Raw genomic sequence first — 10,431 nt, 5'->3', positions numbered from 1 at the left:
GTTCTCACTCGCTCCCCGAACGACCCGCGGCGCCAGAGACAAAGCTGCAGCGATCCGCCCTGCGCTTTCGTTTTCCGCCCGCGCTCGGCTCCAGCGGCTGCCCGCCTGCTTGCGCGCTGCTGGGCGAGTCCGAAAAGTCCCGGGCGCGGCGCAGTCCTTCCCGGGGCGGGGAGAGAGGGTAGGCGGTCCTTCGCTGGAACACCCGCCCGCCGGCCGCGGGGATTCGTAGCCGAGCCGGCTGTGCCCGCGATGGCCACGACCCGGCGGCCACAGCCGCCACTGCTGTTGCGATTCGCCACCGGGCAGTACGCGTCGGGGAAGGCCCGGGACTCCGGCTGCGTTTTCCTCCGCGCGGCCCGGGTAGGGAAGGCGGGGTGGGGGGCGGGGGGGGGTGGGTGGCCAGCGCGCTGCTGGGCTGAACCCCGGGCCCAGGGCGCATTAACACTTGCTCGCCAGGTTGGTGGAGGCGGGGCGGGTTCCGCCGGCGGCCGCTGGGAGGCGAAGGTGGGGGCCCTTTAAGCGCCCACCACCGCGGGGTGCCGGAGGGGGGCTGGGAGGGGAGGGGAGGGAACTCCTGGAGGGTCTTACGCCGGCCCGCGCGAGACGCCGCCGCCGAGAGACGACACGAAGCGGGCGGCCTCGGCTGGACTCGTGGAGCCGAGCGCCGCGGGTGGCGAGGACCGAGCGCTGCTCCCCGCCGGGGCGCACGCCCACAGGCCCGAGAGGGGGTGCCTACCCCCCCCAAAAACCGGTGTGTGTGTGGTGGGGGCTTCCTCGCGGCCTCCGCCCAGGCTGCAAAGAGGCTGCTCTCAGCCTTCGCTCGGCTCCTTCCCTTGTGGGAGGGCGGGAGGGAAAGAGGGAGGAGTGTAGGGGGGGAGGAGGGAGCGGGAGGGAGAGCGGGGGGCTCTGCGCCAACCGCCCGCGGACCCGGCCGCTCCTCGGGGAGGACGGGCGGGCGGGGGAGGGTGCGCCGAGGCTCGCTCCGGAGAAGCGGCCGCCGATGACGGCAGAGGTGCAGCCAGCCCCGCGCGCGCAGCCCCCTCCCCCTCGGCCCCCTCCCCCTCCCCCTCCCCTTCCTCCTCCTCCTCCTCCTCCTCCTCCCGGCTCGTCGGCCGCGCAGAGCAGCAGCGGCAGCGGCGGCGGCGGCAGCAGCCACCCGATGTCTTCGGCGCCCGAGAAGCAGCAGCCACCGCACGGCGGCGGCGGCGGCGGCGGCGGCGGCGGTGGGGGAGGCGGCGCGGCCATGGACCCCGCGTCGTCCGGCCCGTCCAAGGCCAAGAAGACGAACGCCGGCATCCGGCGCCCGGAGAAGCCGCCCTACTCGTACATCGCGCTCATCGTCATGGCCATCCAGAGCTCGCCCACCAAGCGCCTGACGCTCAGCGAGATCTACCAGTTCCTGCAGAGCCGCTTCCCCTTCTTCCGCGGCGCCTACCAGGGCTGGAAGAACTCGGTGCGCCACAACCTCTCGCTCAACGAGTGCTTCATCAAGCTGCCCAAGGGCCTCGGGCGGCCGGGCAAGGGCCACTACTGGACCATCGACCCGGCCAGCGAGTTCATGTTCGAGGAGGGCTCCTTTCGGCGGCGGCCGCGCGGCTTCCGAAGGAAATGCCAGGCGCTCAAGCCCATGTACAGCATGATGAACGGGCTCGGCTTCAACCACCTCCCGGACACCTACAGCTTCCAGGGCTCTGCCGGCGGCCTCTCGTGCCCGCCCAACAGCCTGGCGCTGGAGGGAGGTCTGGGCATGATGAACGGCCACTTGCCGGGCAACGTGGACGGCATGGCTTTGCCCAGCCACTCGGTGCCCCACCTGCCTGCCAACGGCGGCCACTCGTACATGGGCAGCTGCGGCGGCACGGCGGCCGGGGAGTACCCGCACCACGACGGCTCGGTTCCCGCCTCCCCGCTGCTGCCTGCGGCGGCTGGCGGGGTCATGGAGCCCCACGCCGTCTACTCGGGCTCAGCGGCCGCTTGGCCTCCCTCTGCCTCGGCGGCGCTCAACAGCAGCGCCTCCTACATTAAGCAGCAGCCCCTGTCCCCCTGCAACCCCGCGGCCAACCCCCTGTCCGGCAGCCTCTCCACGCACTCCCTGGACCAGCCGTATCTGCACCAGAACAGTCACAACGCCCCTGCTGAGCTGCAAGGTGAGTGGGGAGCCCCCGAGCTGTCCCCAGGACTGGGGGGTGGGGGGTGTGGCGGACCTCTGTGAGTGCACTACAGACCTAGCCCCCAGACTGCTGGCTCCCTGGTCTGGAGCCTGTGGCCACGTTCACGGGGTGCCAGTCCCTAAGCTGCACCATGGAGGCCTCAGCTCCCCAAGGTGTCTCTCTGTCCACCTCTCCCCGTCTGAGGGCTGAGTGCAGCCTGGAGTCCCCCCATAGACTAACATTCCGTTTTCCTTTCTGTTTCAACGCCCAGGCTGCCCCAGCCTGGCCAGGTAGGCCCCATCCTCACCTCAAAGACTTAGACTGCAATATTCTAAGTCCCCTCAGGTCCCTTAACCCCCTGACACCTGGGCGAGTTCCCAGGACGGAGCTGGCCCATCCCCGGGGCAGCTGGCTCGCTCTCCCTGCTTCGGGAGAGCGGCCTCTGCTCTGAGCCGGGCAGGACGGAAGAGTTAGGCCCAAAGCCGGCGGGGCTCTGTGCTGGCGCTCAGAGCCAGGCCTTTCGGGAACCAGGCCTGGGGCATGCGGACGTTGAATAGGGGGCATTTTGTGGCGACAGAGGCTGAGAGGGGCCCAGATCGAACGTCTGAGCTGCGGGCCCCAACAGATTCAGTTTCTCAGGATCCAGGTTTCCAGGCCCACAGGTACCACTCCGCTTGCAGTCCCCCCTGAGGAAAAAAGATGTACAGCCATCTTCCCCTCTGGATCCTCTGTCTCAGCACACGCTAGCAACCTTCTGGGTCTGGTTCTTGAAAGAGCTTGGAGGGATCCAAGCAGGGGCCTGTCAGGAGTCAGCTGTCAGCAGCCGGCGGGAGGCAGGAGCCTGGCCTGGAGGCTGGAGGGCTGTCTCCATGGGGGTCGCCCAACTGGGGCTGCTTCAAACTCCAGCCGGGGCTCCAGCAGTCCCGCAGGCTTGGCTCCCCAAAGACTCTTCCTCTGGAGAAGCCCTCTTTGCCCCTGTATTGGTCCCTGCCAGCCTGGCTCATTGCTTTAGGGACACTGCCGTCTCTGGGGGCTGGAAGGTGGCTGCCCGGCGCCAGGCCCAGGCCTCAGGCTGCCCTGGAAGTGGAGGCCGCTGGATCTTCCCTGCTGGCCCCTCTGACCACTTCCCCGTCAGCCACCAGAAGCCCCCCAGGCCAGGCTCGGTGTCTGTGGAGGGAGAGGCTGGGGCAGCGGGCACCCAGGGTTGCAGGGATCCTTGTCCGTGTCTGGGGACTCTTCCCTCTGGGCGCCGGCCCAGCTGAGACCTGAAATCGCGAACTGGGACTTGGGGAGGCATTGGCCCAGCGTGGAGCCAGGCAGACCTGCCCCTGGGGCGCGACCCACGGTAACGGTGCTTCTCCACCTGGAGCCCGGGCTTCTGGAGGCCACCCTTTAACGCCCCCTTTCCTGTCGCCTCGCCCCCACAGGCATCCCGCGGTATCACTCGCAGTCGCCCAGCATGTGTGACCGAAAGGAGTTCGTCTTCTCTTTCAACACCATGGCATCCTCGTCCATGCACTCGGCCGGCGGCGGCTCCTACTACCACCAGCAGGTCACCTACCAAGACATCAAGCCCTGCGTCATGTGAGGCCACAGCTCCGGGGTCCCTCCGGGCAGGGGCCGGGCGCAGGGACTTTGGAACCCGTCACCAGAAACTGCTTTTTTTTTTTTTTTTTTTGAGGTATAACCGTCGGCAGAAGAAAAGGGTTTGACCCCTCCCCAACCGGATTATTGGGAAAGGGATCCCACAAGGCAAAGACCCAGCGAGGTCGGCACCTCCCCCCACCACCACTCCCTCAACAGTTTTTTTTTTAATGGTGATGGCGGGGGCCTGATCTGACTGCGGCTGTTGATAAATAAGTATCTATTTTTGATCGGACTGAAACCAGCTGAGAAGGTGCTGTGTTGGGGAAGAACTCTCAACATCTGAACACGCATTTCTGCTGCGGTCTCTCCCCCTCTCCCCTATCCACGGCGAATGTCGGGGAAGGTTTTTAGGAGAAAAGCAAACGTGTGAAACCGTCATTATCAAATACTTTTATTTTTTGGTTGAGTATTTATCGTTTTATTTTTAATTTTTTTTGAAAGAATGTCTTGGAATGCGCGTCTCCTTTTTAGAGCCGTCTCTTGTAGGGAAAGGAGGAGGCGACAAGAAGTCGCCCTCTCCCTCCCCACCTCAGAAGTCCTCCCGTCAGCCACAGGTGGATCCTTGTGCGAGTAACTTGCATTTCTGAAGCCACTGCTCATCTTAGCAAAGAAACCAGGAGCCCAGAAGCAGGCGGCTCTCCCGGCCTCTGCTACCGTCCTCCTCCGCCTTCCTCTCCTTCCTTCTCTTCAGGCTTTTTTGGTTTGATTTCGAACTTCGTTTTGACTTGTTTGGTGGGTCTCCGATCTCTACTGTAAACCCTCTGGTGGGAGCGTGAGGCAGGCCGGGCACCGTGGGGATGGGGAAGGCCCGCCGAGCGCCCTGAGTCAGGATTGCGGTGACGCAGAAAGGTTAAGGCACTTTTTAAAAAAAAAACGATAGCAAGGCTCATCCTGTTATTTATTCTACTTTCTTTCCCTAATAACCGAAACACCGCATAGGCTCCTCCGTTTATCAGTATTAATGGTGTAACTTTGTTGGCAATATTTGCCGCGTAGAATTTTTTTTTTAGATATCCATTGTAAATTTGAAACTAAGTCTGATCTGTGTAAAGACAAATTTCCATATGTTTTATATAAATATATATATATATAAAATGAAGGACTCCCCCCCTTTTTTTTTTAGTATTTTGGCTGCTGGGGTGCAGCGTTTGTGACACGTATTTTAAATTTCCTTCTGCACTGTATAAAAATGACAATTTGAGGATGTTTTTGCCTTTTGTGTATTTTTCCTAAAAAAGAACAAAAATAAAAATGTATAACATTTGTATATGGCCTTATATTGTATCAACTAGAAATAAAATTGCATGAGTATTTTATTGGGATTGCAGAATATCTTCAAAATATAGACAGTAACCGGCCTGGGATCACTAGTCTTTTTTTTTTTCTTTTTCATATTTAAAGTATGGATGATTCTTAATCCTTTTTCCTCCTTTTTATTTGTTGGCTAATCCTTCTTTTTTCACTCATTTCACATTGAAGTGAAATCTGGACAAGAGTAACTATTTTTCTTGGCTTCTGTTTTTTAAAAAGAACCTTTGCCCCTCTAAATGTCATTTCTTGTTTTTAAAAAAATAATCAAACTTAAAAAAAACTGTAGTTTTCTCTCCCCCAGGGAAAAACATGCATATATATGTGTGTGTGTGCATGCATATATATATATATGAAATATTTTACACTTTCTTTTTGGTCACTCCAGGACCAATGAGAATTGTATTTTGAGTTTCAAACTTTACTGTTTCCAACTGTTATAAATCATGGAGCATCTTCTAAGGTTTTATTTTTTCATCGGATTTTTTTTTTTTTTTTGGTGCCCTACACTTGGTTTTCCCCAATGGAGAAGCAAGTAAACTTTGAACAAGAAAAAGGCTGTTGGTGGCAGAGCAAGGTGATAGGCACGTTTCCCCCCTAAATCATTAGAGGGAAATCCATTTTAAAAAGTCTGTCTCCCCTACTGACCCTCTTTCTATTCCAATTCCCAGCTACCTAGGAAAACAAACACAATAAAGTCACATTGCCGGTGCAGCCCTTCTAAGACCCACCACAGTTTCTCCGCATCGTGGGGTCATGAGCCTCTGAACCTGGTTCTTCTCAAATTTGACATTTTGGACGTGAGGGCAATTTCTCCGGTGCTCTGTTACATCAAAATTATCAATAAACTCGCCCTGGCAATTAATGCCCAAACTAACAGCTGTCTATAAAACGGAGATAAAGGGGACAGGAAGAAGCCGGCGACTTTGTCCCTCAGGTCTCAGGCGGCCGGAGCAGTGGGCAGCGCGGGGAGCAGCTTCACCGAGAGCGGAGGAGGCCCTGTCTTTGGGGCGGAGGCCACCTCTCCTTATCCCCTGCCCCCACCGATGCCCTGGAGAACCGGCCAGAGAAAAGCCCTCAGGCCTCCATTGCAGGAACCGCTGCGCTGGGGATCCAGACAACCTCGGCAGGCAGGCGGGAGGGGGCCCCCTCCTTCCTCCGTTGGAGCCTGCACCCCAATTAGGACGGAGGCTGTGGGGAAGTGGGGCTGATTAGGAGAAACCCAATGCCGACCCAGTCTGCGCGCGCCCCGGTCTTCTGCTGAGGCGTCTCCAGACCCCGTGCCCACTCCCTTGGCTCCTTGGCGTGCCGGAGGCCTCTGCACACCCTGGTGATGCAGGGCTCCGGCGCCACTGGACCAGAGTCTGGGGCGGCAGTGAACCCCGGTTTCCTGTTCGTCTCCCCTGCGCCTTCATTTCGGAGGTATCTCCCAGCGTGCTCACATCCCCGCCAGGCTGGATGGGAGGCACCCAGAGGGACTGGGGCAGGAAAACCGGCCCTGGGGAGCCCAGGGATCAGGGATGGGCCTGACCTGGGGCCTGGGGAAGAGAGAAAAGGCCAGCCTTCCCTGCAGAGAGGAGAGTCTGGCTCCAGGCAAACCCGGAAGGGCCAGATTCTACAGGCGTAACTGCGTCCACATCCACGACCAAGATTTCACAAGGCCTGCTTCACAGGACTGCATTCGCTCTCGCGGAGGCCGACCCAAGGCCCATTTTGGTGCGGCTCCCACCAGGACCACAGGATGAAGCTCCTACTGCCAGGTGCCAACACAAAAGCGTGCACTGTTCGTGCGAGTTACCAGCCTAAAATGCAAACGCACTTCTAAGGTGGTCACACACCCTGCCCTGGGTGCGTATCCTTCTAGCTTAGGAACACCTTCGAGAGAATTAATTCAAAAGTCCTGTGCATACCTTTAGGGTGTTTGATCTGGAACAATGCAAATGAGATACCCTAAAGGTATGAATACCCCCCAAAGTAACAGGGCAGGGGGTGGGGAAGCGGCCAGGACAGAACTTGATAGGGTTTCTATAAGAGGGTGACACGTCCCGCCAAGGCTGCAGCTCCCTGCAGCTCTCCGCGAGGGGCCGACGCCCTGGACACCGCCGCGCCTCGGCTGCAGGCCACGGCGGCCCCAGGCAGCAGCTGCAGCAGCGCCTTGGCGCTGTGTCCTGGCTTCCCGGCCCCTGGTGGAGGGGACCTGCAGGCCCGGCGGCCAGTCTGCACTCAGGGCGTGCGCTTCAGAAGGAAGGGAAAGTGCCCGCCCGGTCCTGCTGTTTTCTTGGCTCTTGGGGGGAAACCAAAGGGGTAGTGGTGGGGAGGGTGAGGTACTGAAAGCCTGGCTCCCTGCCGGCAGCACTCCTGGAGGTAGTGCAAAGATGGGGCTGGAGCCCCAGCCCCGAAAGGCTTGACTTGGGCAAGCCACGTCACCTCTGAGCCTCGCTTTTCCTCACGTAGTAACGTCATGTAGACCTATGGGCATGGTGGTCAGTGAGGTGATGCCTGTTGGGAGCAAGAGGACGGTCTAGCTCTCAGGGTGTCCAGATGGGAACGGCCATGAGATCCAGGCATTTCTTATCCTTCTCCCCTTCATTGTTGGGATGGGTGCCAAACAAGATGCAAGAACTCGTATTTTACAAGGCCGCCCCCTCAGGACTTGAGCATCCAGCTTGGGGACTGCTGGAGTCCCCATCCTCCAATATGATGCACCTGGACATTCGTTCCCTCCCTTCCCAGGGAGGAGGAAAACATCATCCCATTTGGCTCAAGAGATGGAATTCTGACATGGGGTTGGATCAGGGGTTCCGATAAGGACCCACCCCGGAACCTCGTAACCTCTGGTCAGGAGACCCCTGAGCTCAAGGGCTTCCCTTCTGAGAGTGTGACCCAGGGACTGCCCTCATCAGAAACACCAGGGGTGTCTGTCTGCTCCAACTGCGGGGTGTGTGTGTGTGTGTGTGTGTGTGTGTGCTGAGAGTCACTGCCTTAGAATCTCTGGAGGAGGGACTCAGGAATCCTCAGGCCCACAGACTTCCAGGGGGTCCTGATGGGCGCCAAGTTTAGAGTCTCTCCTCCGAAGTTCTCTGGGCTCCTGAGAAAACCTGGGAGAAGATGCCTCACTGTGGCCTCTGCTGCCCCCTCCCGTCCAGCGGCCCAGCCGGCTTGTGATGTTAATGGAGAAGCAGCTGGCGCAGGGTGCCTGGAGCCAGGGCGAGCAGACACAGGGCTCACTCACACTCAGGAGGTGCCCGGGTTGGCCTGTGGCTGTCCTCTTTACATGGCACCTCCATTTACCTCCTCAGCGGCCCTCCTGTGCAGATCCTATAACTCACTGCTACCGCTTCCAGATGCAGAAACCAGCTCGAGGAGGTTAGGGGACTTTATCTAGACAGTCCTGGTAAGAGGTGGAACTGAATGCAAAGCCCATGTCCCCAACCACTGTATTAATACCACATGGCTCCTGGACACCCATTTTCCTCCAGCCACGAAGCCTAGTGAAAAAAGGGAGAAGTCGAAGTCTGGTCCATGATCCAGCTTCCTACCTGTGCTGAGGAAATTATGATGGGCAGGGTCTGCACAGGGGACTGGGGTCTCTCTGATCTCCTAGCTGGCCTTTGGATGGGGTGGGGAAGCTCCCCGAGCAGCCCCAGCTCAGACCCCTGACATTCACCTCTTCTCTGGGACAATGAACCTGGTTTCCATGGGTTCCCACCATAGCCCCCCCTGAGAGATCCCTTCACTTCCTCAACTCCCCCTAGTCCAGTGGAGAAAAACTCAAACAAAAGTTGAAGTGCAAGGCAAGAGAGGCCAGTTGGGGCAGGACGTGTGGCTACAGCCTCCTGCTCTGCTTCTGGCATCTTTTGGCCATCAAAGGCTCAGAGTTCTGAGCTGTTTTAAGGAGGGAGGGGCTTGTTTAGCATCTCCCACTGGCAAGCTATGATGGGACATTGACTTACTGTGGGACCATGACAAACCACAGCCACACTGATTTCTGGGCCTCGGGGACGGGCAGGAGAGAGGGACACTTGAGTCTGCAAATGTGGAATACTGTTTTGTCAAGAAACATGGGCAGAGGACGAGCTGGCACAAATTCACTCATTCAGAATACTGAGCACCCACTACCCTCTGCCACTGGATCAGACAGGATTCAGAGGCTGACACACCACTGCTATCACGGATCCACAGACCAGCACACTGCTTCCAGCACCAGGATACTTGGGGTCGGTCATGCCAACACCCCGAAGAGGTGACGTGCACCAAGGCCAAGGCGCCCAAGCCCTGAGCAGAGGCAGAAAGCTGGCACTGTTTAAGACCCTGATGTTGGATGTCTGGGCTTCCCAAGTGGGCACAGTGGTAAAGAATCCGCCTGCCAACGCAGAAGACTCAAGACTCGAGACTCGAGTTTGATCCCTGGGTAGGGAAGATCCCTTGGAGAATCACATGGACACAGGAGCCTGGGTGGGGTACAGTCCATGGGGTCACAAACAGTTGGACACGACCGATCAGCTGGGCGCACATGCACATTGGCACGGTCACCAAGGTCCCCTCTGACTTACAGAGCAGGCTGTGTGAGGACGTGGACAGGGCGAGCCTGTCGAGAGGACGCAGCTGCTGGGGGCAGGTGGCGGCCGTGCCCTGTGGCTAATTTCCTGCAGTGCCGTGTGTCAGGAGGCCCAGGAGAAGCACTGCGGCTGGACAGCGGCTGAGGAGTAACGGTGGTGATGTGCTTCCCCAGGCTTGTCTTACTAAAACCAGGGAGGAGGCCCGGAACCCGAGAGTCCTACCGTGTCTAGGACTCACCACCACAGGGCACGCCAGACCCTCGGATGTCCCCTGGAAGAGGGTACAATGTTTCTGTATCTGGAAGTTTCCCCCTAACCAAGCCCCAGAGTTCAGCAGGCCCGCGTTTCTGGATCCTGCAGTAACACCTTCTCACGGTCACAACTCAGGTGAGCAGGGAGGGCGGGCCATCTCTGTCCAAATGGTGCGAGGGTCAGCGAGTCCTTCCCTGGGGGCGAGATCCGGGGTGGGGAGCGGTGAGCGGGGCAGGGACCCTCCTAGGGAGAGGCCGCGCGTCTGAGCGCCGGGAAGTCCGCCGCGGGCTGCTTCTGGGGCGGCAGCGCCACCTGCTGTCCACCTCGCAGTTTGCGCCGGGACAACAGCAGGGGCCCTCCGGGGAAAACGGATCTCACACGAACTGAACAGAAGCTGTGCCCGGGAACCCGATTCGGAGGTGTGAGGACCTTGGACTTTTGTTGAGGGGCAGCTGGTCAAACTAAATGAATTTACTCTTTTCCTAATTATACAAATGAGGGGGCTTATTCAAAAT

The 10,431-nt window shown here is 58.7% G+C and overlaps 1 protein-coding gene across 2 annotated transcripts; it reads left to right on the top strand.

Annotated features, from left to right (window-relative positions):
- Positions 1-234: 234 nt before the first annotated feature.
- On the top strand, positions 235-5,064 carry FOXF1 (forkhead box F1). 2 transcript variants are annotated; one of them, XM_043436869.1, is made up of 3 exons: positions 235-2,147; positions 3,578-3,734; positions 3,832-5,064. In XM_043436869.1, the coding sequence occupies exons 1-3, from the start codon at positions 1,001-1,003 to the stop codon at positions 3,860-3,862; spliced, it is 1,335 nt and encodes a 444-aa protein (XP_043292804.1). In that variant the 5' UTR covers positions 235-1,000; the 3' UTR covers positions 3,863-5,064. The 2 variants fall into 2 exon arrangements, with proteins under 2 accessions (XP_043292804.1, XP_043292805.1); XM_043436870.1 differs by having other exon boundaries at positions 238-2,147; positions 3,578-5,064.
- Positions 5,065-10,431: the final 5,367 nt, after the last annotated feature.

This window comes from Cervus canadensis, chromosome 18 (genome assembly GCF_019320065.1).
Source record: "Cervus canadensis isolate Bull #8, Minnesota chromosome 18, ASM1932006v1, whole genome shotgun sequence".
In the NCBI taxonomy this organism is placed as follows: Eukaryota; Metazoa; Chordata; class Mammalia; order Artiodactyla; family Cervidae; genus Cervus; species Cervus canadensis.
This window is presented reverse-complemented; position numbering and strand designations above follow the sequence as displayed.